At 42.8% G+C, this 27,671-nt stretch overlaps 2 protein-coding genes across 2 annotated transcripts in view; both read left to right on the forward strand.

Moving 5' to 3' along the window:
* Nucleotides 1-16,724, forward strand: part of LOC138594194 (microtubule-associated serine/threonine-protein kinase 1-like) — a 74,677-nt gene extending 57,953 nt beyond the window's left edge. The window contains exons 15-27 of the mRNA XM_069665202.1: nt 46-178; nt 2,240-2,405; nt 2,566-2,667; nt 5,213-5,335; nt 5,503-5,612; nt 8,080-8,243; nt 9,590-9,834; nt 10,081-10,338; nt 10,430-10,662; nt 10,947-11,069; nt 11,302-11,438; nt 11,654-11,841; nt 12,091-16,724. Coding sequence (XP_069521303.1) covers nt 46-178; nt 2,240-2,405; nt 2,566-2,667; nt 5,213-5,335; nt 5,503-5,612; nt 8,080-8,243; nt 9,590-9,834; nt 10,081-10,338; nt 10,430-10,662; nt 10,947-11,069; nt 11,302-11,438; nt 11,654-11,841; nt 12,091-13,808 — 3,700 coding nt within the window. The 3' untranslated portion in view covers nt 13,809-16,724. The remainder of the gene's footprint in view (nt 1-45; nt 179-2,239; nt 2,406-2,565; nt 2,668-5,212; nt 5,336-5,502; nt 5,613-8,079; nt 8,244-9,589; nt 9,835-10,080; nt 10,339-10,429; nt 10,663-10,946; nt 11,070-11,301; nt 11,439-11,653; nt 11,842-12,090) is intronic.
* A 750-nt stretch (nt 16,725-17,474) lies between these two features.
* atg4da (autophagy related 4D, cysteine peptidase a) lies at nt 17,475-27,500 on the forward strand. Its single transcript, XM_069665611.1, has 11 exons — nt 17,475-17,814; nt 19,687-19,954; nt 20,055-20,138; nt 20,416-20,589; nt 21,076-21,427; nt 21,536-21,600; nt 21,700-21,851; nt 21,941-22,019; nt 23,966-24,042; nt 24,230-24,349; nt 26,174-27,500. The coding sequence occupies exons 2-11, from the start codon at nt 19,738-19,740 to the stop codon at nt 26,354-26,356; spliced, it is 1,503 nt and encodes a 500-aa protein (XP_069521712.1). The 5' UTR covers nt 17,475-17,814; nt 19,687-19,737; the 3' UTR covers nt 26,357-27,500.
* Nucleotides 27,501-27,671: the final 171 nt, after the last annotated feature.

A 27,671-nucleotide genomic window follows, 5' to 3' on the forward strand; every position in this document is an offset into this window, starting at 1 on the left:
AGAACTTGAGCTTATTAAAGTCGCCTGTTTTCTCCCTCCAAACAGTCTCCTGATCACCTCTATGGGACACATCAAGCTCACAGACTTTGGCTTGTCAAAGATGGGTCTAATGAGCCTCACCACCAACCTGTACGAGGGACACATCGAGAAGGACGCCAGAGAGTACCTGGATAAGCAGGTACTATACCTGTGTGGAAGGTTTCCAGACTTAATCACCTCATTATGAAAGAATGGAGGCTTCAATCAGCAGCAGTGTAAATTAAGTGTGTGTAGTGCTGAAAATAGGATGTGTGGTGAATGAACAGGCAGCTGACATTCACAGCATCTTTTCCTCCGCTCCAGCCATGCGTGCACACCTGCCAAGTCATCCAGCAAAATCAATAATCTCCAAATGAAGAAGCTGCAGCACAATGCTTCCTGTGCAGCCTGAATTTGTGAATCATTAATGCTCTCCATCCCCGTCTCACTCCCATTTTGCAATTACGCTTATTGTTTATGCTCTGAGTTAAAGCGGTCATAATCAGTCAGATTGGCCTGCGTGTCCTCCGGCTCTTCTGGGTGGAAGCAGCATCTGTTTGTCTGACAGTAATCAACCCTGTCTGCAGGTTTGCTTTTCATGTTTCTCGTGGAGGTTCTGATTAGGGGAATGTTACTCTTTCACTCAATTAAGAGGTCTCTGTGGGCTCAGTTCATACAGTTAATATTCACTTTCAGATCTCCTGAACAGCATGTATGAAAAAAACTGAACGTCATCAGTGATGAAACATTTAAAAGAGAGAACAGTGTGTAAGAGGAGTTAAGCTGTCCAAATGAATCTCTGCAGCTGAGACCTCTGTCACAAAATTAGGAAATGAATGAAATTTGATTTGTTACAGCATTAAAAACGTAAAACTTAGTTAACCTGGAAAGTCCACAGACCTTTCTGTCAACAGTTTTCAGTTTTAGTTACTCGTTAGTTTTAATAAACAAGACATTGGGCCTCATTTACGAACAGTGCGTACGCACGAATCTGTGCTTGAACTGTGCGTACGCATGTTTGACGCACAAATCTGGGATTCATCAATTTGTTCTTACCTAAATTTCTTCGTACTCGTGCGAACAAATTTAATTTAATTATGTTAACACACACCCTTTAACTAAATGCACACTATATTAAAACTTCATTTATTGAAAAAAAAGGCTTTAAAAGACAACAATAATTGAATTTACTAATGTATTGACCAAACGTAAATGCCATGTCATCCTCATAATTTGTCATATAATTAAAATCTTCAATTGTAGCAGTTGAGTTAGTTTATTAAGTTTACAATAGAGTAGACCATATGAAAATGTTGATATTGAAATGTAACACTTCTGTTACAATTGTTTCTATTTCTGCTGATTTTAAGTTTTTCTTTTTACCTTTTGAGGCCATCTTTCACGTTCTTTCAGCTTCTCCGTAACACCGCTCTCTTCATGCCGCACCAAACAGATGTCCTTATATAGAGAAATAGAGGCGTGGAAGTCTGCGGAGAGTAAGAACATTTCTGCGCAGATATTAGTGAATGAGGCCCATTGACTTGTATCTAAAAGGATCTAAACCAATCCCTCAGACTTTAAATTCTCAGAGATTCCAGATAACACTGTTGATAATTGGGATTTTTTAAAATTATTATTGAAATAAAATAACCCTTTAAAATCCTATCAGCTCTAAATTTGTTTTGCTCTTTGTAACTTGATTTTGATGTTTAAGCTGTGCAGGATGATGCATGTAGAGACTTCGACTCTAGAAGGCTTTCACATGTGGGTGTACCAGCTTTACTTGGTAAATGGACTGTACTTACATAGCGCTTTTCTAGTCTACATGTCACATTCACCCATTCACACACTGATGGAAAAGGTCTGACTGCCAATCTCCAATCATTATCTATGCACATTCATACCTGATGGCTATGCCCAAGGACACTTCGACATGTGACTGTAGCAGTCAGGGATCGAACCGCCAACCTTCCGATTGAGAGACGACCGACTCTACCACTGAGCCACAGCCGCCCAGTTAGTGCCTGTGACATATCAACAAATTTGGAGCCAATTTAAATTTATATCAGGGCCCTTTAAAGACCATTTGAGAAAAGCAGCCATTGATGGATTCACTGTCATTTGGACTTTAGTTTGTCATGCAACTCCAAACCAGCCTCTTTATATCCCCCTCTTTTCTCCTTCCGTCTTCCCTTTCTTCCACCCTCTCTCCATCACCCAGGTGTGTGGTACTCCAGAGTACATCGCTCCAGAGGTGATTCTCCGTCAGGGCTATGGAAAGCCAGTGGATTGGTGGGCTATGGGCATCATCCTGTACGAGTTCCTGGTGGGCTGTGTGCCTTTCTTTGGAGACACTCCAGAGGAGCTGTTCGGACAGGTCATCACAGGTAAGAAAACACTATTAAACTGTGTAGATGTTTCTGAAGACACGTTTTGTACAATCAAAAGCAAGACAGTGAAGCTGTGTAGAATGTTTTCATCGTCTCTCCTCGTAGGAAGGATGGTAAATTCACTACCCTTGTTCTCCCTTTTTCTTGTCCCTTGTAGACGATATAGTTTGGCCAGAAGGTGATGATGCCCTGCCTGCGGATGCCCTGGGCCTCATCTCTGCCCTGCTGCAGACCAACCCTCTTGTGAGGTTGGGTACAGGTACTTACTTTTGCATGGACTCGAAATCAGACCTCTAATCTGCACCCATCTTTCATCTGTATTAGTAATGCATTCATACTTAAATACATTGTTAAGCACATGTTGTGTTTGTATACATCGGCGAAGTTGCATTGGCAGCAGGCTAAGCGATCTAGTCCAGATGTCCATCTCCCCAGTTACATCTTCCAGCTCTTCCTTGGAAGTCTTTAGGCTTTAGATGGAAGATAAACTTTAAGTACTCCCAGGGCATTTAGGGTCAAGCTGGATTTGGGAAATCCTCCAAAGAGTTGCACCCAGGAGGCATCCTGAACAGATGCCTTAAACACCTCAACTCCTTTCTTTTGACTTAAAGGAGCAGCAGCTAAAGTCCGAGCTACCTCCGGATGTCTGGACTATTTACCCTCTCTCCAAGGTTTAACCAAACCACCTTACAGAGGAGACTTACTTTGGCTGCTTGTGTCCTCCATCTCATTCACTACCTATAGCTTGTGACCACAGGTGGTGAGAGTTTGAATGTACATTAATTTTGCAGCATAGCAAGTAAAAATTGGGTTATTCACAAATCTAACATATATGGATCAGAATTAGCAATTATTTGCAATCAACTTAATGAATGTATTCTGAGCCTTTGTGGCTCTGTTTTGGTCTCCACCAGCTCAGAGGCTCTTAAGCAGCTAAACCGTTCACGTTGTTCATCAGTTCAATGCTAACTGTTTGGTGTTCAGTAATGAGCAGGGAATGAACAGGGGGATTTTTAGAGCTTTGACATGCCTGCCGAGTCTGAAAATGAAAACAGTGAGAGCATTGAGAGCAGGCTCCAAAATTAGCGCCTGCTACTCCCCAAATGCAGTAAAAAATAATAATAATTCGGTGAATAAAATTTGTGTGGCCAGGCGCCAGTGACGCCAGTCAAAGTTGATAACGCCTTTTTTTTTTTTTTCAATGACTCTGCATGCTGCTGGAGTGTGACTGTGAATAATTGTAGTGCAATCCTTTAATCGACCCTCGCTGACCACCATCGGCACGGTCACGCTTTCGTTATTAAGTTCATGCAGAGCTCAAGTGCGTCAACAATCATAATAAACACGGGTTTACAATCACTGGGTGCACCAGTCACCTAAAATGTAGCGGTTTACAAACACAGCACAGTAGCTGTGCAGCATGAACTGTTCAATGGCAAACAGTGGGCTTCCTCTGCTTAGTGCTATGCCATGGAAATCCCTTTGAGCATTTATTTGATATCCTTGATATCAAGCGTCAGTCTATACTATACTATATACTAGTTCAGTCTTTGACAGCACTAGTTTACTAGATGAAGCCTTACTAGTTAACTAGTAGACAGCAAAAGCTCTGACATGTTAAGTAGTAATGGCCAAAATATATATATACTGTATATAAGATAAGATAATTCTTTATTAATCCTCAGAGGGGAAATTCTGCACAAAGACAAAGTAGCAGGAAGGTAAATACAAATAGAAATAAGAAAAGATAAAAAATACAGAAAATAAAATAAGACATTTATACAACTGGTATACAAAAGTGACATAAGTGACAATCTAAAGTGACATGTACGGGTAATAGCAGCAACATTTAGCAGTCAGACAAAGTACAGTATAAAGTATGAAATAGTGCAGTATAAATAAGGTGCCATAAGTGTCAGATACAGTATATTACAGTATGTATATGTATATAATGTAGTATGATATGGAATATTAAGTCAATAGTAAAAAAAATTTATAACGGTAAAACTGCTATTATATAGTATAATCAAATAATATTACATAGTGTCGTATAATATAATATACAGTATGTGGTATCAATAATAATAATATATGTATGATAATAATAATAATGTAACAGTTTATTATTACAGCAGCAAAAACAGCATATTGGATGTGATAAAGTGTACGGGACAGAATGTACAGTATAATATAAACATATACGTATAGGACACTAATGTTATGTTAATTTATTCTAGTGAGAGACATTTTAACATTACTAGTTAACCAGTAAGGCTGTAATTTTTTACTAGTAACGACCAAAATGTCCTGCTGGGTGGCTCCAATACAAAAAACACGTCATAACTTGTTAGTTAACTGTGTAATAATCTGACTCTGGAAAGTAGCGAGTAACTAAAGCTGTGTTTTTAAAGAGTGAAAGTATAAATAACTACACAAGAAAAGTACCTTAAAATAATACTACCACTACGATAAGGTCACTATAAGAGTAAATGCATTAGCTTCTCTCTACCACTGTTTTTAATGACTTTGTATCTAAGCTAGCCAGCCGGTTACAAAATGTTTTGGCTGGTAAAAATGTTTTGGCTTACCCGCCACTGGCAGAACAAAAAGTTAATTTTGGACTCTGATTGAGAGAACAAAGAACAAAACAAAATGAAGCAGCGAGCATGAAAGTGTGCTGATAAATATCTCTGGATTTGTCACTTCTCACATACAACCCGTCATGTGATTTAAGCAGCTTTAGGTTGTCTGTCCGTCCATACTGCACGTCGCATGAGGCTGATACGTTGTCTTGTTGCTACCAGGCGGAGCGTTTGAGGTGAAGCAGCACTCGTTCTTCACCGAGCTGGACTGGAACAGCATCCTGAGACAGAAGGCAGAGTTCGTCCCTCACCTGGAGTCAGAGGAGGACACCAGCTACTTTGACAGTACGTCCTTCTGGATTTACACGTCTGTAAAGTAAAAGCAGTCACATCAATATTAGCTTTATGGGCTTCTACAATAATCGTCTGACACCTACCTTTCAGAAATGCACACTTTATGTTAAGATGACAGCTCATATGTTTCACCTCCTGTCTCCCTCCTTCCCTGCCAGCGCGCTCCGATCGCTATCATCACATCAATACGTACGACGAGGATGACACCAATGACGACGAGCCCGTAGAGATCAGACAGTTCTCTTCCTGCTCTCCTCGCTTCAGCAAGGTCTGACTCTCTGCCTCCCTCTCCTCTTTCATCCCTCTCTCTCTCATCCTCTGTCATTTTAATTCTTTTTTTTCTCTCCCACCGTGTCAACCTGTTATATTTTCTCGCACAGATACTCTCTGCACTTTTTTTTTTCACCATTCGACAGAATCAAATGAAGAGAAGTCTCAGAGGGTTAAAATGAGGTGTTGCAGCTGGAGGCTGGACTGAGGTCTCGTACCTGGAGTTCAGGAGGTGGTTGCTTTAGCTGTTACACCGTTCCCTTTTATCCTTCTTGTGTCCAGTTTCTATTTTAGGACACTCAAAGGCTCATGCAGCTTTAATGTGGAGGCCTCGCTGTGCCCTTTTCACTGTCTTTCTAGAGATTTGGGTTTTAATGACCATCCTTATTTTTACACCCTCAGTTTCAACTCCCATATCTCTTTTGTTTTTTATCCGCGTCTCGTTCTCTCTCAGTGTGCCAGCATGTTCTTTCTGTCACACTTCTCCTCTCATGTGGGATTTTCTCACCCCACGCTCTGATTTTCCCTCATTTGACTCTCCTATTTCCATCCTCTCTCCTCTCTCTCTGTCTGTCTTTCCATCTGCCTCCCCTCTCTGTCTTTCCATCTGCCTCCCCTCTGTCTTTCACCTGGCCCATCCTCTTATGTTTGGGTTGTGAAGTGGTGATGGAGCACTCGAGACAATCTCGAGAGCCTCATTGAGTGGACAATTTTAATACATTTTGAGAAGACTTTGAAGTTACGGTTGAGGGCTGTTGAGCGGCCTCGCTTACACTGAGCAGGTGTACAAAGACCTCCGCTGAAGGCACACACATAATTAGGTCTACAGTGAACACATGCAAAGACTATTATTGTAGTAATGATTTTTTAATCAATTTGCTGGTTTTTTACATGTCTAGTAGTACAGTGCAAGACCTGGGCACAGATTCTTATGTGTACAATCAATGGACTTCCCTTCTAAAGGTTTAGCAGGTGTAAGTTTTTATTTACCCCATGTGGAAGTAACACTCATTTCTAATGCAGCATCAAAGCCTTTTGGTTTCCTGGACAGCAAATCTCTGTTTGTCTGTTCTTTAATGTATAACCATGTGGGACATCAGCGCCAAGTTAAACACAACCTTAGCACTCTCGTGTGCTCCTCTGCACAAGTCAAGTTTACATTATTGGTAACAGATTTTTAACACTAAACAGGACAGTGACTTTCAGTTGTAGTTCACATTTTTCCTCCAGTGCTTCTTATACTCTCAAGACATTTTCCATTAAGAAGTTTTATTGATTATGATTAGTATTTATTGTTTATTGTAATTGCTTTTACTTGGTACAAACACTATTTCACGTAAATATCTGCTGCTTCTTGTTACACTTGAGAATTATGAGATTGTCACGATTTCAATTTGAACAAAAAGGTGAGGACCCAGAAGCGGGCTTAGATAACAGATTTAATTAAATAAAAGGCAAAAATCACAAAATCTAACTCCAACAAAAGACAAAAAGGAAAATCAAAAGACAGCAAAAAACTTACAAACAAAACCAGGAACAGGTAATCCAAGAGACACGAGGAAATCAGGGGAAGCACGAAGGATATCCAAAGTAGTGCGAGGAACAAAATCACAGACATACATCAAACTCCACAAGAAGGACGACAATGAACAGGCCCAGAGACAGGGGAGCACAAACACTAAATAAACTTAGGAGGTGAGGCTAATCAGACACAGGTGAGACAATCAAGGGGCAGGTGAAAACAATCAGGGCAGGGCACAGAATCAAACAAGCGGGAAACACAAAGGCAGGAAGTAGAGCAACACGAGAGATAAGGTGACAAAGTAAAACAGGAAAGGATCTAAACAAAGAGACACAAGTGAAATACTTAACTAAACAAGACTAAATACTGACAAGAACACAGAATAAACTAAATACAAAACTAAACGATGAAACCTCACGACAAGGGACAAAGTGACAAGTAAAACAAGAAATAATAAGTGAACACCAAAATACAAGAAAACCAGAACTAAACTAGAAACTCATGACAGAGATAAAGTACCAACTTATATTGAGTATCTGTTGTAACTCTTTACATAGTCTGACAACAACAACAGTATATTTTGGCATTCCTAAAAATAACTTGAGCGATCATCAAATGATTCACACTCACGCCAACATTTCTGACTGTGTTTGATTTATTCATTGTGTTAATGCTGATATTCATGTCTCCGTTGATGCCGTTTGCAATGAAGCTGGGCTCATGATCTCTTTCATGCCACCTTGCTTCTAAAAGAATTTCCTCTTGGTAAATGAACTGAGGAACCATCGTATCATAACGAATGACCTAAATATGTTCATTTTAAAGAAATCAGTTTGATACAGAGCGAATATATATCTGAAACAAATACAGCCAGTATAAGTAATTGCAGCTAAATGTAGCTGTAATGGTTTTTAACTGCTGATCTGACTGTGTCCCCCTGCAGGTGTACAGCAGCATGGAGCACCTCTCTCAGCTCGAGCAGAAAGCTACGACCTCAGTGTCCCGACGGGAGCACAAGGGCCCACGAGAGGACAAGGTGACCAAGAGGGAGAGCCTGGGCAGCTTCAGCATGAGAGACAAGAGCTGGAGGACGGGATCCCCCGAGATGTGAGTAATGGAGATAATTGTGTGAGGCGTTTTTATGTGCACAGTAATTCAAATGCTCTGCTTACTCGCATCAGATAGGATTGAGAGTGTAAAGATTGTGGATCCCTGAAGGTTTCTTCCTCAGCAGCCTGCAGTAGCTGTCTCACACCCCGGTGTGCCTGAATAACTGCTTTCTCTCTCTGGCATCAATTTTTGACACTTTTTGTTTAAAAAAAACTTTATGCAAGAGTTCAGACTCACTTTAAGTCAAAAGCAGGCAACAGATCCGACTTCTGCAAACTTTGAAACCGATGTCTCTTATGTTTGAGTTTAATTGTGATAGATAAATAATGCCGATGTAGCTGTAGGTTTGTTGCACTCAAATCTGGTGTGTAATTTTCCAATTAAGTTATACTAAAGGATAATTTCTGTTCATTTTAGTTGAATAAATGCAGATGGTTTAATACTGTTTGTATTATCAACAGAGAAGCGTACAGTTATTAGACATACTGCTATAGACAACATCTGTATGACTCTGTGGTGATTATTCAGATGAGATTGATAATGAAAGAGACATCTCATTACCTTGAATGAAGGCTTTTAGTTTTTATCTAAATGAAAAATGTACTATCACCCAGGGATCCAGACTCATTAAACACCATTCTGCTCTGTTAATATGCTCGTCATGCTTTGAAGCAGCTTACAAAGACGAGCTACAACCTGCTGGGTCCGGTCCAAATATTATTAACTGAGGCATGCAGCAGAAATAGATGCTTCTCATAACTCCATTCACCTGAGGAAGCTCATGTCTGGATTTCAATCCCTCCACATTCATATGTAAAATAAAACCATACATTAATACATTCTGCTTTCATAATGGTGAGAAAATGAGGTGAAGGTGGCTCATTTATCTCCTTATTGGATTTTCCCTCTTTCTTTTTTTTGTAAAAAAAACTGAATTATCAGTATCTCACCAGCTACGATTCAGCTACAGCTCATTACCTTCATTTATTTCTTTAATTAAATGTGCCCTCAGGATATTTCTTCTAAAACACAAGAATTCTGTTTACATTCTGTGTTAATCACCAAACACAGCGTGTGTATCCTAAAAACCTGCAGAGCTAAAGACATTCATATCAGCTGCAGCCGTACCTTCTGTTTAATGCTAATTAGCAAATATTAGCATGCTGACGTGATGGTGACAATCAGACCTGCTAAACATCAGAATGCTTGATTTTAATTGTGAGCATGTTAGCATGATGACGTTAGCATTTAGCTCAAACTACTACCGTGCATAACCTCACTAAGCTTAGCTTGTCTGATAATGTCTGCTCGCAGAGACATCTTCTATGACCGTTTCTTTGCAGGAAGCGCCTGTCTTGTTCGGAGTCCCTCTACATGGAGGGGGATGCAAGCCCTCCCCTGGGGGCTCGCCGACGCTTCTCTGCTCTGATGGACACACATCGTTTTGCCTCACAACTGGACGGTGAGCCGGATTTCCTGTCCCGGCAGGTGCCCATCAAGGTCCGTGGAACCTCACTGGATGGGACCAGCGTCCCCTCCCCAACCCTCCTGGAGCAGAGGAACAGTCTGAAGGAGATCAACGGAGCAGGTGTGTTAGCATGGGGACGTCTCTGACGTAGCAAAAGGTTATGAGGGGTAGAGGGAGAGAAATCAGTTGGGGAGGTGACAGTGAATAAATCAGACAGAGAAAGCAGGTGGGTAGGAACAGAGGAGGTGAAAACCTGTAATACCTTATTGGCTGGGTACTGCTGAGTCAGTGGGCAGCTGCAAAAAGCTTTACGTTGCTATTTTCTCTTCTGAACTGTAATTTCCTCCTGACTCTACATCCTCACAGACAAATCCCCCCGACACGGAGAGACAGCAGGCGTTACTGCAGCCATCACAACACTCTCTCCAGGTCCTGCAGCAGCCGGTTGTGATGTGATGACTCCCCTGTACGACCCTCTGGGGCCTCGGGCCACCAATGACCTAGTCCTCCGCAGGGCGCGTCATCAGCACCTGTCAGGTGATGGAGAGAAACGCAACTCCAGGGCTGGAAACAAGGTCACCAAGTCTGTCTCTGCTACGGCCCTGTCTGTCATCATACCATCAGGTGGGACGCACAAGAAGGGAATAAAATCAAGATCTTCATTGTAGCATGCGACAGAATCTCATTTCTCTTTTTCCTCTCTGTCTGCCTCCAGTGGAGCAGCATGGCGGCTTCTCTCCGCTGGCCAGCCCCATGTCTCCCCACTCTTTCTCCTCCAACCCCTCGTCCCGGGACTCTTCGCCCAGCAGAGACTTCTTCCCTGCAGTCAGCGCGCTGCGCTCTCCCATCACCATCCATCGCTCGGGAAAGAAGTACGGCTTCACTCTCAGGGCCATCAGGGTCTACATCGGGGACAGTGATATCTACAGCGTGCATCACATCGTTTGGGTATGAAACTTGTGGTGTTATGTACAATTTATAGATGTTTTCAGCATGATCTAAAACTGTTATTTGTTATTTATTTTCCCAGTCAAGCTGCTCTATTAAAACAAACATATAGTAGTATTATTTCTGTCCAAACTGACAGTTAAACAATGCTTTCCTGAAATATAACAGGACATAAATGTGGACCATCCAAGCCAAAAACATTAAGGCTCATGGCATACACTTAATGTTGCATTGTAATTGATTTTCACCTGATGTGAACTTGAATGTTTTGTGTGATTTGGCAGCATGTAGAGGACGGTGGCCCCGCCCAGGAAGCTGGTCTCTGTGCCGGTGACCTCATCACCCATGTCAACGGGGAGCCTGTGCACGGCCTGGTCCACACTGAAGTGGTCGAGCTCATCCTCAAGGTAAGCAGCAATAGACTTCTTCTTTCTTTTATTCTTCTATTTCTGTCAGCGAAAGTGACTTTTTATCTATTTATAAGTTCTCTGTTTCTGTAAATAGACAAAGTGCTTCCAGCTCTAATGTAACTCTGAGCATAGGGACTCTTTAATTAATCCAAATACAATCTAATGTATTCTGTAAATAAAGGTGACACTCAGAAATCATACAAACCACTTGCTGTCTTTCACTTGACAGAGTGGAAACAAGGTGACGGTGACGACCACGCCTTTTGAGAACACTTCCATTAAAGTGGGTCCTGCCCGCAAGGCCAGCTACAAGTGTAAGATGGCCCGACGAAACAAGAGGACCATGGGAAAGGAGAGCCAGGACAGGTACGATAAGGACATGTTTTAACAGTTGTAGGGAGGTTGCAGGTAAACATTTGACGCTTTGAAACCTCATGCTTTTGCATAATCAAAAACACTGGCAAACTCCTGGTATAGCTTATTCAATGTTAAGCTAATTAACAGATAATATTATAACTGCATATACTCTCCATTTTCATATTTTCTCTTACCTTGTCTTTCGTTGTCTTTCCCTCCTGCAGTAAGAAGCGTAACTCCTTGTTCCGCAAGATCACAAAGCAGTCCAACCTGCTGCACACCAGCCGCAGTCTGTCCTCTCTGAATCGCTCTCTGTCCTCCAGCGAGAGTCTTCCCGGCTCCCCGACTCACAGCTTGTCTGCCCGCTCCCCGACTCAGGGCTACCGCTCCACCCCTGAGCCCTCATACCTTGGTAGGATAGAAATACGTGTTTAAAAACAGCACAGAAAATAACTAGATGTATTTTTAGAACTGGGGATAGGAAGTTGTCCAAATTTACTCCCAAACACAGTGTCTGGCCTAGAAAGTGAGTTTTTAAAGCCAAAAATGATAAAAGCCCTCAAAGGCAAAAGTTCCCTCAACTTTAAAATCCAAACTGTGTCTGTTCCTCGGGGATTTGAAGTATCTTAATTGATCTTTTCTGGTGTCTGTTTTCCTTCAGGTTCCTCTCAGAGCAGCTCTCCCGCCTCCAGCACTCCTAACTCCCCTGCTCCCTCTCAGCACATGAGACCCAGCTCCCTGCACGGCCTCTCCCCTAAGCTCCATCGTCAGTATCGCTCCGCCCGCTGTAAGTCTGCAGGTAACATCCCCCTCTCCCCGCTGGCCCACACACCCTCCCCTACCCAGTCCTCGCCGCCACCCTTACCAGGCCACACTGTCGGGAGCTCAAACACCACCCAGTCCTTTCCCGTCAAGCTCCACTCCTCACCCCCGGTGGTCCGTCCCAGGCCCAAGAGTGCCGAACCCCCGCGATCTCCTCTCCTCAAACGGGTGCAGTCTGCAGAGAAGCTGGGCTCGCCTCTGACCCAGTCCAGCTCTACAGGAGGGCTAGGGGGTCCGCTGAGGAAGCACAGCCTCGAAGTGCAGCACTCTGAGTACCGTAAAGATGCTTTCCTCTGCGAGCTCGGCCTCCAGAGTCTGCTGGAGATGGACGGGGAAAATTTACCTCCTAATCCACCACCCTTGCCCTCATCCTCTTCTGCCCCGGAGACCGGAGTCCTGAAGCCTGTGAGGAGACTGGGGAGGCAGGAGTCGCCGCTTAGCAGGGAAACACTGCTGGCTGGGAGGGAGAGGGAGGAGAGGGAAAGAGGGAGAGAGAGGGAGAGAGAGAGGGAGGCTGATACCTGTACTGTCATGGAGAGACTGGGTCGAGTTAGTGCAACAGTTTGCCAGTCATCATTAACAAGAAAACCTCAAACAAGTGAGCTGCCTCTGAGCTCGCAGGCTGGACCAAGCTCCAGACTGAGTGCAGAAACTACAAAAGCTACAACTCCAGGCACCCCCACCAAAACCACAGGAAGTCTAGTTGGGCACAGGGGGCCTGAAAAGAGTCCAACAAACTTAACTTTAAATCAGCAAGATAACAAGATGGCAAAGAGTGTTTTATCTAACAGTAAAGATCCCCAGGAGCAGCAGGGGGGCAGGACTGAACCAAAGCAGGAAGGAAACAACAAGAGTTTGAGGCCTGGTTTACCTGTTGCTGCTTTCAACAAGAGCTCTGTTTCTACTACTGATAAATCCATCGGCATGAACGCTGCAGTGACATCAGGTCCTCAGAGCTTAAACAAAACCTTTAAACCATCAGGTATGGGGGACAGTCTGAGAAAAAACGGAGCAGAGAGCGGTGACTTGAGGACTTCAGACATCGGCTCCAAAAGCCCAAAACTCCCAGCTCGCATCCTCGCTCCCGTCGTGCCCCCACACGGACAGCCGCTATCGCTGGGAAAGGTGAGGCAGGGGCTCGGTCCAGTCAACTGCTACCGGGGAACTCTCGACTGGGAGGACAAATGTCGCCTGGAGGTGGTGGAGGAGCACTCGCCTTCCCCCTCTCCCTCCCCGACTGCCGTCGCCCCCTCCCTCTGCGGACCCTCGCTCTGCAAGTCGCGGCCTGTCTCTCCTGGCGACAAGACGAGCTACTTCAGCCAGCTGACCACTGTGGCCAAGAACGTCCTCGGGCCGATCAAGCTTGGCTCCCAGGAGGGCGCCAGGAGCAAAGAGCAGCAGACTAAAGCAGCGGAGGAGAAGCCGGGAGGCGCGGCAGGGAAGTCTGACACTCCTGCTGGAGGTCGAGTGCTTGTTGGGGCTGCAGTGGTGACAAAAAGTCCTGCTGCTTCGCCACTGGAGAAGGCTGCAACAGGTAGCGGCCCACCCAAAATATGACCCCATTTGATCCTTATATGGGACTAAATTTAAAAAAAAAAGATGCCTTTTTTTGGAGGACCAATGCAACAGAAGTCAAGCACTTAAAAACATGTACATTCCAGTTTAAATGTATATAAAATGTTATTTATTGATTCCAATCATTGACTGATTCTAACTTAAAACCAAGAGTAAAATAATCTGCTGTAAAGGTGCATTATCTGTTGATTTTCTTTTATAAAGTATTTAATAAGAAGACTCTTAATGTAACGTGGAACACTTTATCAGATGTATATGTGTGTGGGTCTTTGTGAACGCATGTCATATGGTTATGTACTGTACATGTATTATAGGTACAAGAAGGTCAAAAAGTGCTTTACCGATCAAAACATGCTGAAAACTGTGAATACCAAATCCAGTCACTCTATTTTGTCTTCAACCAGCCCTTTTGTCTCTTACTGGTTATCAAACAGGACAATGAAACAGGGGGGTGAACTTGAAATTTGCATCAAACAACAGGAATGACACGCAGCCTCAGTTTGGAATCAGCGGGTAAAAACAAGCAACAACACGCTTTAGCTCATTTCCTCTTCACGCAGCAGTTTGCTGAGCTGATGTGCACCGTCAGACAAAGCAGGCACTCTGTCAGTGGATGTCACATCAAAACCTGTCCGGCTGTGCCTGTCGCAGGGATTGTGTGTGTGATTTTGTGTGTGTATGTGTGTGTTTGTGAAGCCACCTTCGGTCTATTTCTGGTGGTTCTTGAAGGCTACAGGGTTGACAGAGCTCGGGCTCAGCGCTTATCTCCCCTTCGCAGGAGGGCTACTACAGCCCTTCGCTCCCTGTGACTGCAGCCTACACACGCACAAACACACACGCATGCACACGCTCACGCTCACATTGCCACAGCAGGCCGCTGTGTCAGCAGCTTATTTTCATGCATTTAAATCCACACCCTCGTGGTCCATGGCTTGGGATGTGAGTGTGTGTGTGAGTTATTGAGTGAGTATAGAAGTGTGTGAGGGTGTGTGGTGTCTTCGCGAGGGGTAATTACACTCGGCACAGTTGACACAGCAAGGGTCATGACAGAGACTAAACTGGAAATAAACAGGCAGCAGTCAGGAACCAGTAACAGCTGCTGACTTTGCTGAATGCTGTTTATTAAAAATCCACACAGGCACAGTGATGATTACATATGTGGATATAGTATGTATAAAACAATTATAAGCACATAAACCCATGTATATTGAGTCAGGACAGGAAAAGCAGGCAGTCATGGATGTAGCATACTGTAGTGTGTTAAAGGGCTCGATAGAGAGGGTGAGTAGTATCAGAATGGACCTGTTACTGAAACAACACCACTATCTACATTATAATCAGAAGGACTGTGTTGTTCGGTACTACAAGCTGATAAATGTACGCCTCACATTTTGCTATGTAACATAATGATTCAACTATTTCAATCAATAATGTCAGCAAGAGTGCTGAGAAGGATACATTTTTCACAGGATAAACGACTTTCTCTTCCCCCGCTGGTTTTATTCATCTCCGTAATTCTCAGTAGCTACACAGTGTACATAATCTTATGCAAACCATTTACAGCTGTCTGTGAGGACTGCGGCCACTACACTGAGTTTCTGACTTGTGCAGGAAGTAGAAGTTTAAACAATTCAATCCATCTTTGATTTGATGCTGTAATGACAGCAATCAACTTTGATTCGTCTAAGCTGTACAAATGTTAACTGATTCAATCAACAACAGCAACTTCACGGCGAGACAGACGTTAATACACTGACACGTATTTTCAGGTCTCAAACAACAGCGGCTCTGTCTGCACAACAGTTTAGACCCGCTAAACGCTCCCCTGCGTTTGCTCTCAGCTGCTTTGCTGAGGTATTTAGTGTACAGTTGTACTGGGAGCGGTAACAATTAGCTTGAAGTGGCTAAGCGCTGGTGGGAAGTTGACTTTTGTAGAATTGGCAGTGCAAACTTTTTACACAAGCCGTCATTGGTAGAAAAACATTTTTAAGGCATCTTTAATGCAACATAAATTGATTTTATTTTTCAGAAGGATTCAGTCTACAATCCTCAAATCTCTAAGTGTTCGAGGGTGTAGCAATTATTTTAAAGTCCCAGGTATAAAATGCAGCAACCTGTGAGCTTCATTTATTCTGCATTGTACTCTACTGCCCTCCGGTGGTTCAAAATACCCACTGCTAAACATGTTTCCATAAAATGTTCATAAATCAAATGTTGGATTTCAAGTTTCTGTAACGAAGCCACGACCTCCAAAATGAGTATTAGCCATAGGGTTACTGAATATGCATTTATGTTTCTACTGACACAATATCTGCAGTATCTATCAAATGAACACTTGAAATCTGAGTTTATTCCTCTTCTGTTGTCGTGTTCTTCACCTGACTGTTAATTATATCTTCTGGAATAGGGATCAACATTTTTAAATATATTGTCTTATATATTCTACTGATAGGAAGGATTCTTTTGTATCTTTATGTAAGAAACCAGTAATCAGGCCAGCTCTGATCACCTGATTAATCAAACTTATTGTAATGTAATCTTATACAGATATTGTGCCCACTTTCAGGCCTTTTCCCAATCAATGGTGTCTATACAAGTGTTACATGTTTGATAATTTCTTCTTTCTTTTTGTGATTGACAGAGAGAGTAGTATAAATGCACTTTATTTAAAAGGTTTTTTTTTCTGTTTTTCTTTGTAAGTAACTTAAAAAAAAAAGAAAATATACTGTATAGAAATATGAATTCTACAAATGAACACAAAGTCCAAGTATAAAAACATTCCACATTACTCTTTTCACTGAAAGTGTATTTATTTGTACCATGGGGCATTTTTGTTTGTGATAGATGTAATTCAAATGCAGACACCTGAAGTGCAGTATGTGGAATAAAATTCTGAGATTTGTTCCAACACTTGCCTCCTCTCACTCTTTTCTTCCTATTATCTGTGATAGAAATCCTGCATCAACATTTATTTTATGTAAACCTTTTTGTCTGCAGTATACATGCAGGTAAACATGAATGAATATGCATTTTGTACCTGTAATTGCAGCTCAAAAATAACATAAAACACAGATGCATTTAGTAATGATGATGGCACATGTGCAACAAAGGCCCGCAAGACCAGGTTCACATTATTCAGACAGCCAAATGACGGATAAAGTACAAGAACAGGAGAAGAAGAACAAATGAAAACGTGCAACTGTACAATTAACACATCCTTTGTGTTGTTTGGGGGGGGGGACAAATAATTTATTTGCTTGACTTTAAAAGGCGTATTTTACGAAAATAATAGACTTTGAGAACCAACTGAGTCAATGTAATAATAATAATAATAGTTATTTATTGAACCTATGTTTTTTATGTGATAAAAAATGGAAATGTCACGTGTGGAAATGCCTATTGAAGTTATTATAAACCATACAACCAACATTTTTATGGCACCTGTCACCAACACTAGAAAATGTATCTATTAACTATAGTATGATTTGCAGCCTTGGTTTCACATTACATAACTTTTTATAAAATAGCACACCCCTGATATCTATTATTCGAATCTTATCCAATCAGCTTCCTCACACTGATCCCTCTGACCAATGGCGTGCGTCAGGAAAGGACAACAGGAAGTAAGTGCCCTCTGCTGTCAAAGGGAGATGCTAAAGCGGTGTCTGGACAGGGGCGTTTGACAGCCAGTTATGTTGTGGATTATCTCCGCAACAGTTTGTACAAACAATCGCGTTTGTTGAATTTGGGAACTCGTACTCTACTCACGTCAACTGTGTTGATGAAAGATCTCTGGTCAGTCCGGGTTGAATGCTAGGAAACTAAAGCCGGGGGCTAGCGTTTTAACATGCTAAAGTTAGCCAGCTTAGCTAGCTAATACACCGAATTTATCCGTGAGGACTGCAGTCGTTGGTGAAGAGAGAGGAAAACGCTGAAATGATTCAACCTAGTACAAGTTACCGACCAAATTAACCGGCTTTTACAGCAGGTACGTATTTATTAGCTAGTAAGTTATCAATTGTATGTAGATTAGCCTTAACATAAGTACGTCGGTCACTTGATTATTGGGCTTTGATGTGGTGTAAGGAGAAAATATCTATAGTATATTGAATTGAATTGACGTAGTGGGACCAATAGGATTACAAATGCATTGCAATTACAGTGTGGATGTTGGTTTACACATTTTTTGGTCATGCGACTAACAAAACAACACACATCTCATGTCGTGACAGCTATAACTGAGCCCTGTGTTTCGGTTTAAAGTGACCATGTTAACTGGCGACTTTCACCCGAATGCGTCTGTGGTTGTCGTAGCTCCAGCAGCTGTTTTATACGGGAAGCAAATACGTAGCTGTCCTCGTGAATGCCTCTTTTTTGAATTTTTCATTAACATGGTCACTCGTTAACCGAAACACCTACAGTGAGTAATTGCATTAGTTGTTCAATTGCTTGATCTACAATAATGAATGATGACAGCCATCATAATCAGATGACTTTCACAGACGCTGAGAAAGGCCGATATGCTGGTAGTCAAATGCTCATCACATGATGGTTTTTTTTTACACAGAAGTGTTCCCATCATCGTAATCAGTGGCTTTACACCCTGCTTCTGTTCCCTGTTGAAACTGCAACTCTTTAAGTTTCTGAGCAGGGCGGAAAAGTGACTGTACTCTCCTCTGTATTATATGCATTGTGAAATCAGTGGTTGACAGATGAGTCACGTTTAAGCTGACAGTCTATTTATTTATACTCTTTTAGGAAGTGAGCACCTGCTTTTCGGTTACAGGCTGGTTGTAGTGACGGTTTTCTTTTGCAGTATAATCAAAACAATGTGGTATTTAAAGTATGCAACTTCATTAATAGTACTGGAAATGTAGATTGACAAATAATCATTATTTAGAGTCTAATAAGAAGCTTTGCAGAGGCTTTCAACTTGAGCTGCAAGTAACAACTACATTAATAATTGATACAGTTGTAGGAATTTCTCTTGTTAAGTCGCTCAGTCATGTGGTCTGGAGCACAAGATGATCTGTTCTGTTTTTGTGAAACCAGTTCAAAACTCAACGGTCAGTTTGACTAACATAACATAACATGACATTTCTTTAGCTTCATATAGAGCACCTTAAAATAAGTGCATTCAACCATGTGAATACAACCTAAAATGTTAAGACTCGTGCAGTTACATCAACTTCAACAAACGAGCTGATCTGCTTTGCGTGCTTCATTAGAAAGCATAAGAATAACAGGAGACAGAGAAAATTTCGTCAAACTACAATTTCAAGGTCAGAAAGCAACATTCATGCTCATAACGACCAGGCTGCTCTCAGTTGTTTGTGAGATTTGAAGGACAGCTTCCACATCTCACTTTAGTCATTTCTTTTAAAATCACACAGCCAAGAAGCAAGCGTTGGTACGAGTTAATGTATAACATTGTTCTTTAACCTGTTCGGCAACCGTCTAAGTTAAAACGTTATAGAAGAAGCCACTTTGCAAGTCAGGTTCAGTCTGTATATCAGACCCTTGATTCAGACAAGGAATAACTCAACAAACAATCTTGCAGCGCTCTTCAGAACAAGGATGTAATCTCAGGAATAGTAACATCCCTCTTCCAGGATTCAAAGACATGCAGTGAATGTTTGATACTGTAGGCAGAAGTAAGAATGGTAAAATGACGATATGCCAAAGCTGACATTTTTGCCAGTATAAGGTAAAAGTACAAATTTATAATATTGAGAAATTATTAAGTGTAATAAGTTGAAGAGTCTCAGGTAGTGTGAAGTGTTTCATGTGAACCCTGTGAACTCTTGTCAATCATTTACCTCCTCTTCTTCCAATTCCTTTTCCTCCATTTCTGTCTCAGTTCTGTGTTGCAATGAGGATCACCAGAGTCCAGCTCTGAGGACGCAGAGACATGAACTCGGTATCCCCCAGTGCGGCGCAGTACGTGGGGGGAGTGATGCAGGATGAGCTGGTGGAGAGCCGGAGGCCGCAGTCCCTGGAGCGGCAGGGCAGCTTCGGTCCCCGGCCGCCACAGACACAAGATTCGAACAGAGAGGCGTCGGGAGAGCCTGATGAGATGGACAAACTGAAAGCCAAACTGATGTCAGCTTGGAACAACGTCAAATATGGTTTGTGCTCTAGTCTTGATGTGAGAGTGTGTGGGTTACTCAGTCTTTTCCTACATGCATATGTTCATATGTTTTATTCTCTCTGTTCCCCCTCCTGTAGGATGGACTGTGAAGTCTAAAACCTCCTTCAACAAAGTATCACCAGTCACTGTCCTGGGACACTCGTATCTGCTCAACAGTGAAGGTAAGCTTTAAATACATAGATGTACATCTTTAGGCTAGTCCCTTTTATAATAGAAAGTGCCTGAGAGTCTCTGCTGTATTTCTTCTTTTGTGGGGAAGAGGAGACCCTAGGAGTTTAGTGATGTCTGTTTTGGTTAACCACCGCTGATAAAGCTTGCTTGGTTTACATCAGTAGAAGACTACAACAATGCCTTCCTCGCAGCTTTTATTTTACTGACATGTAAGGTTCTCTCTTTCTTTTTCTCCACCTCTTCCTCTACCCTTTCCCCTCCTCTCAGACGAGGTGGAGCGGTTCGGCCTGGCTTTTGTGTCCAGGATCTGGCTGACCTACAGGAGGGAGTTCCCTCAGCTGGAGGGCTCTACCTGGACCACAGACTGTGGCTGGGGCTGCATGCTGCGTAGCGGGCAGATGCTGCTGGCACAGGGGCTCCTGGTCCATTTGATGCCCAGAGGTTTGTCTCTCTGACAGTTTCCCACAGTTTTAGTTTAACACTCAGAAAATAAAGATCATGAAAGGATGTGTGAGTGATTAATCAGACAAATAGGTCCTTCTTTCCTTTTGGACCGTTTTAGTTTTTAAATGCGTCACTCAATCTAGCCTCCGTTTTGTCAAATTCTTCTGCTCTTAGTTTGCTCTGAGTTTTGTCCTTTTTTTAAATTCCCATTTTTTTTTTCACGTGTTTTATTCCTGTTTCTTTTTTATCTCAGACAGTGTTTTTCTGTTTCAAGGCTCCTTGTGTTCTGCTTCTTTCTTCTGCTCTGTCTCATTCTGTCCTTTCTCATAATGTTTTTCATTGTGTGCCCATGCTAATCATTATGGCATCAAAAAAAGTCTTCTCTCGGATTGTTTGCAGCTAAAGGCTCAAATAAAATCCAAGAGATCAGACTCAGCTTTCCCGTACTTTATTGCCTACTGCAAGTCTTTTTGTGTTTTGTAGATTGGGTTTGGCCAGATGCTCAGCAGCTAACGGATGTGGACTTTGAGGTGTTCAGACCCCGCTCCCCTGCCCGGGCTGGAGGTGTTCCCATCCCCTCCTTTGGCTCTCCACGAGGATCCAACACCCCTGAAAAATCCCTGCAAAGTGAACAGGCAACCAAATGCAGCCAGAAAAAGAGACCCGAGTCTGTGAAGGACAGACAGGCAGAGCCCATCCACCACAGGCTGGTCACCTGGTTCGGGGATCAGCCCCCTGCACCCTTTGGGGTTCACCAGCTGGTGGAAATCGGCAAAAGTTCGGGGAAGAAGGCTGGAGACTGGTACGGCCCCTCTATAGTGGCACACATCCTACGGTAAGAGCGTTGGAGGAGGTTTTGTTTTAACACGTATGGCTTCACTGTTTCAATGAATGATTTACACGAGTTGACACATTGATTCAAGCTCCGACTCATTTATTTCAGGAAAGCAGTCGCCAAAACATCTGCGGTCCACAACCTGGCCGTGTATGTGGCTCAGGATTGTACAGGTGAGAGTGAAGACTACATATTAGTTACATTTAATCATTTCCCCTTTTAGAGCTCTTTGTTGATTTGCCCCAACATGCACTTGTTTCTTTGCATTTCAGTGTACAAAGAGGATGTGGTGCATATATGTGACCAGTCACTTAATCAGACTCCCCCTGATTCGTCCAGCAATGACTGGAAGTCTGTCATCATACTCGTGCCTGTACGGCTGGGAGGGGAGGCCCTCAACCCGTCCTACATTGAATGTGTCAAGGTCTGAAAATAAGAGGGAACGCTTCCTGATTAATTGTGCCGTGTAACTTCTCTTCTCTGTCATACTGAAACAACTGCTGTCATTTGCAGAACATCCTGAAGCTGGATTGTTGTATTGGAATCATCGGAGGCAAGCCGAAGCATTCGCTTTACTTCATCGGCTTCCAAGGTGAGCGCCTGCCACTTTCTGCTTTTCTTAAAGTTAATAAATATAAACATTTCAACCAGAAGAAGGATCTGGTGTTCTTCTGATACATCGTGCAAGAGGAGCCAACACTCTTGGCAAACTCTGCCTTAAGCCGCTTTCCCACTGGTCAAAAACACCCACTAACACCCGGCTTTTTTGCTTAATGGGAAAGGCTACAATCGGCATTCAGACCCGGGTCGTATGACTCTGCAGTAGACCCGGGTCGTATGACTCTGCAGTAGACCCGGGTAATTATCGCCTCGGCTCCGATTGACATTGATGGGAACACAAAACCTGTGTTGACACGCTAATCTCCGCCCCCTTTCAGGTGCCATGCTATGCTCCATCAGTGTTTGCGACTCCTTGTCATCTTAGCAATTTCCGTCCCGTCTCCGTCCAAGCAGCGTTCGAACATCGTTTCAAATTTGTCGCACCGAGTTTGATAAACAGACTGAATGAGTAATACAGTAGAAACACCATCTTCACTGGCGTGTTTGTGACATCAGACGGAGACGCAGCAGAATAGAGACCGACAGGAATGTACTCCACTGGCAATGGGAACAGAGACAATCAGCGTTTATAAGCAGGCCTTCCCGGGTCTAAAAAACCCAACACGCTAAATGTAGGTGGGAAAGGGGTATTAGACAGAAAATATGTGTGTGTAGTATTATCGAGGCATGTTGTACCAGCTCTGAACATGTTGCACTCCCATTACTGCCTCCCTCTCATTTTGCTGCTCCTGTTTGTCTCATAGTTGGAAAGTTTAAAACTCAAGGCAGGTAAACATGTGATGATCAGGAGTCTGTTGCTCGGGGGGGAAAAGTGGTTGAAGTAAAACAAGCAAACTGCAGGAACACAAATGGCTGCAGGTGTGTTGACATGGTGTTTTTTATTTGTTAGTCATAAAAGTAGGTCATACGTTCTGCATGTCGGTGAGAATCAACTGGCAAAAAAATAAAGTCAACTTTTTTTGGGATGACCTCCAGCTTCAGCCTACCTTCACTGTTTCTTAGCATGAGCCCCCACTTAAGTTAAGTCACATTTAAACACACCACTCCTGAGACACAATGCAAATGAGACACTTCATCTTATTAAGTCAGATTATAATCACGTTAAGCTGTCGAAGTAGGAGAATCTTGTTCATGTAACCGCTGCCTGTGATGTGCTTAGACCCACTGAGCGAACAACCAACACTTCCTGTAATACACTTCCTGCTAATGGTTAATATTCCCTCATTGAAACAATCATTCTGATAGTCATTAAAGAGACACAAAATAGAAGAAGTGAAAACAGCCATCTTAAGTAGCTTTTAATACAGTCGTAGATTTTTGTTATTTCATTTTTCCTTTTTTGGCTGACCGCCGGGGTCAGCCCGACACACGGGTCTGTATGTGACTGACTGATCAACTGACTGACTGACTGAGTGAGTGAGTGAGTGAGTGAGTGATGGTACTTTCACAGCCGAAGAGAGAGAGAGAGAGAGAGTTGGCGGATCATGGAGCGTATTGGACCTCCACTGACGTGACTCTCTGTCAATACGGCTCTGGATACTTTGTTCGGGGAGTAGGCGGGGCTGCTCCTCCGCTGCTCGTCCGCTGTCCTCACCTACGTCTGCAGCGCGCACCTGCTTTCAAACAAGTTGTGATCGGCCTCATAAGGACAGTCCTTGTAACACATTGCCAACAAAAGCGCACATTGACCATACGCGGTCAGCCACATACTAGGTTTTGACCTAGTCTTGGTAGCATCAAATTTTAGTTAAACTGGAGCCTGCAGTTTTTGAAACTTGGCAGCTGCTGCTGTGGTCAGTGGGAACACGATCTTAGATGAATGGCTCAGTCTTAAATCTGCTTTTTCCATACTCTGTTTGGCAGGTGGTGATTTGATACTGTAATACTGTGTTTGTATTGTTTTGTTCTGTCTATCAGATGAGCAGCTGCTGTATCTGGACCCTCACTACTGCCAGCCTGTGGTCGATATCTCTCAAGTCAACTTCTCACTGGAGGTTAGTCCCTCTCTCTTCATCCCTCTCACTCCAGTCTGTTTTTTTTATCTCCTTTTTTCTGAACTCATTGGATTTGGGCCATGTGACTTTTATGCTCAATACTGTTTTGACTGGACACGCCACTTAGGATAACATGTCCTGTCATGAACTTATATTGATCTCTGTCTTCTTCTGGCACTCTCTCTAGTCCTTTCACTGTAGCTCTCCCAAAAAGATGCCCTTCAACCGCATGGATCCCAGCTGCACCATCGGCTTTTATGCCAAGAACAAGAAGGACTTTGAGTCCCTCTGTTCTGCTGTCAGTGTGGTGAGTCTTTTTACACCCTTCTCCAGTATTTTTTCAGTTACTTAAATCCATCGCTGCAGCTCACAGAGCAAATTCTCTCCGGGGAAATGCATAGAGGTACATTTGTACCAAACATTGGTTCTTTAAAAGATGTCTTCTGAAGCCTCGTTTGAAGTTCAGATAGATAGTGGAATTCATTTGTACGAGAACTTTGTCCTAAATCAATTTCAGCTCTTTGAATGGTCGGTGTAAACAAGAGGAATATTTACAGCAAACAAAAACAGTTGTTTTTTTAATGGTTCATATGGCTTTTTGTCAACATCCAATCAGACCTCCAGACCATCAAGCTGTAGTCAGACACAAATTCGTCCTGTAACTTTAACTCTGTGGTGAGGAGGGGTGCTGATTTCGAGCTTCATATTTCACTCTCACTCTCACTCTCTAAAACGACTCAGTCAGCTCTGTCCCTTTAATCCCCCTTTCCCACCGAAATTTAGCGTGTTGATGCAGGTTTTTCAGACCCAGGAAGACCCGCTTATAGATGCCGATTGTCTCTGTTCCCATTGCCAGTGAAGTATACTCCTGTCTGTCTCTTTTCTGCTGCGTCAATGCCTGACGTCACAAACGCGCCCACAACAGGGTTATTAAACCGTGAAGATGTTAAGGTGGTCTATTACTCATTCAATCTGTTTATCAAACTTGGCACCGACAAATTTGGAATGATGTCCGAGTGCTGCTTGGACGGAGACGAACGGAATTTGGAGCTGAGATGACAAGGAGTCGCAGAAGTTACCGACAGAGCATAGCATCGCGCCTGAAAGGGGGCGGAGATTGGAACCGAGGTGATAATTACCCGGGTCTACTGCAGAGTCATTTGACCCGGGTCTGGATGCCGATTGAAGCCTTTACCGCTAAGCAAAAAAGGCGGGTTTTGGCTGTTTTTTTGACCAGTGGGAAAGCGGCTTAAACCCCGATCAAGATGTGCTGTTCAAACTCTTAGACGTAGACGCAGTGGTCGGCCAAGGAAACTTAGAGTTTTGTTTAACCTACCAGCCGAGTTCCTTCAAAAACTGTGTGCAAGTGAACCTAGAAGAATTTATGCTGTTTTGAAGGCAAAGGGTGGTCACACCAAATATTGATTTGATTTAGATTTCTCTTCTGTTCAGTCATTTTGTTCACCAATACTTCCATTTTTGAAAGCATTCTTAGTTTACAGCATTTTTTCACACCTATCTAAAACTTTTGCACATTACTGTGTATGTATATGTCTTAAAATGCGAAACAACATAATACCCCTCTTCAACAACAGCAGTCCACAAAGTTGTAACTTAGATTCTTTGGCTTGTCTTACAAATCACGGCAGCGAGGTAGGATCCTTCCTTCTGTGCTGCTTATATTCACTTCACCGTGCAGGTTTAAAGCAAGACCATAAACAAACAATATTTCTTAGACAGAAGGTCAGTCTTACTCCCTCTCTCAATCCGGCTGAACTTTGCAGAGCCTCGTGATTCTACTTATCAGAGTTCAGTCAGATTGAACTGGAAGGACACGAGTCAATGAAGGATGTAAAGAAAATGCGTCTCACCAAACAAGCGCACAAAGAGAGGTTAAAAGTACAGAAAGATACAAACACAATGTCAGTACTCAACCTCTGGATCCTGAGTTCTGCTTATTCTAGGTGTAAACACAGGCCTGTTTTAAAATGCAGAATAAGTGCTGGAATTCTGAGTGTGTTTGCTACTTGTGTAACTTTTATACCTTTTGTAATTATTGAACATCTTGTGGTTTACTTTGTGTCCAGGTTCTAGGATCATTTCTTTTACCAGGTTTTGCTTTCTCCATCAGGCCCTGTCATCGTCGAAGGAGAAGTACCCGATCTTCACCTTCGTGGAGGGCCGGGGTCAGGATTATGGACTTGAGGGTCACAGCAGCAATCACAGTGGAACTCCAGCCCACATTCTGCCCCCGGGGGGCAAACTGGGCAGGAGTAACAACAGAAGAAACAGTGACGAGTTTGTCTTCCTGTAAGGATGCTCCCTCAGCTCTCACCTGTAGGGGGCAGAGGAGGACACTTGATTTCCTTTTAAAGGAAGAGGACTTGATTCTGTTGATGGTGCAGCTGCAAGGTGACACATTTGTGCTTCATCGCCTTCTCTGGTCGACGGAAATAAAAAACAGTGTGGCTTCTGTCATCACCTTTGTGTGGACGGGTGTTATAAGCTAACAGGCATTAATGGGTACTGGCTGGAGCATATATTTACAGGGCAAAGGCATTATATACAAACGGATAATAGTTCAATGTCTCAAGTACTTGAGGTATTTTTGATTAACTTAATCAGACCCCTCAAAGCATTTAGACAAAAACAAGTGATTTAAAGTAATCAGAGTACACTCTATTACTGTGTTTTTGTCCTGGTTGAAACTGGACATGCTGAAGATCATGTGATCTACATGATATTGAATTAATTCACTGGTCAGGTGGGGGAGGGGGGTGCCTGATGTAGTTCTGGACTTGTATGATATACCACCTGCTGTAGATCTCCTGTTTATTTCTGGTTCTTTACATTTATTTATCAGGTTTACGAACGTGTGTTTGCGTGTGAGCGAGTTAGTGTGATGTAGTTTATTTGTTTAGTCCTAATTGAGCTGCTGTATTTACCAGTCACACGTCACAGAGGTTTCAAATTCTTCCCAGGTTGATCTCCAACAGGTGTAAATGCATTCTCATGTTGCAGTCTGACACAAATATGACAGAGCTGACCAAAGCTTTTAATCTCTCACATGCTTTGGCTCTCTTTTATTGATCATGAAGAATAAAAACTACCAAGAATCTGCTGTTATAATTCTCATAAAGGGCTAATCATGCTCCGATGGTGAAGAGAAATGATCCCTTCTGTTGTGTATCTTTATTAGCAGTGGCTTGTCCCATGAAGCAGGATTATATCTGGAGATATTTTCAAAGTAAAACCAAGAAAAGCTCTTTAAGTACAGGTTCTGTGTTTTACTTTGAAAGGTTATGCAGTCAATAAGACCGGCCGGAGCTGAAAGGTGTTTTACCTGCATCTGTTGCTGCTTCCTTCGTGTTTTGTTTGTCCATTTTTTACGTGATGGCTACTCCTGAAAGTTGAACTACTACTGTTATTTGGTTTGTTGTCCTGATTAAACTTCACAACACTGGAATCACATTTTACTCGTGTCTGGCGGTCGTTGTTATTGTGGATATTTCCCTCAGAGGAATCAGTGTCGTTAACCTCAGTTTGTTTTGCAGGTCATGTCCAGTGTTAAATTTAATGGCACTGGAGATTATTCTTCCACGGTTCACCGCTGCCCACAGGTAGGAAGT

This window comes from Semicossyphus pulcher, unplaced genomic scaffold, assembly GCF_022749685.1.
Source record: "Semicossyphus pulcher isolate SPU_LCO1_2020_fin unplaced genomic scaffold, fSemPul1.0.p SCAF_17, whole genome shotgun sequence".
Taxonomy (NCBI): Eukaryota; Metazoa; Chordata; class Actinopteri; order Labriformes; family Labridae; genus Semicossyphus; species Semicossyphus pulcher.

Bases quoted from the DNA above. Each gene is read 5' to 3' on its own strand.
- atg4da (XM_069665611.1), top strand. From the start codon at position 19,738: ATGAACTCGGTATCCCCCAGTGCGGCGCAGTACGTGGGGGGAGTGATG. The intron at 21,601-21,699 runs GTGAGAGTGAAG...TTTGCATTTCAG, and splicing joins TGTGGCTCAGGATTGTACAG to TGTACAAAGAGGATGTGGTG. The intron at 22,020-23,965 runs GTGAGCGCCTGC...TCTGTCTATCAG, and splicing joins TTACTTCATCGGCTTCCAAG to ATGAGCAGCTGCTGTATCTG.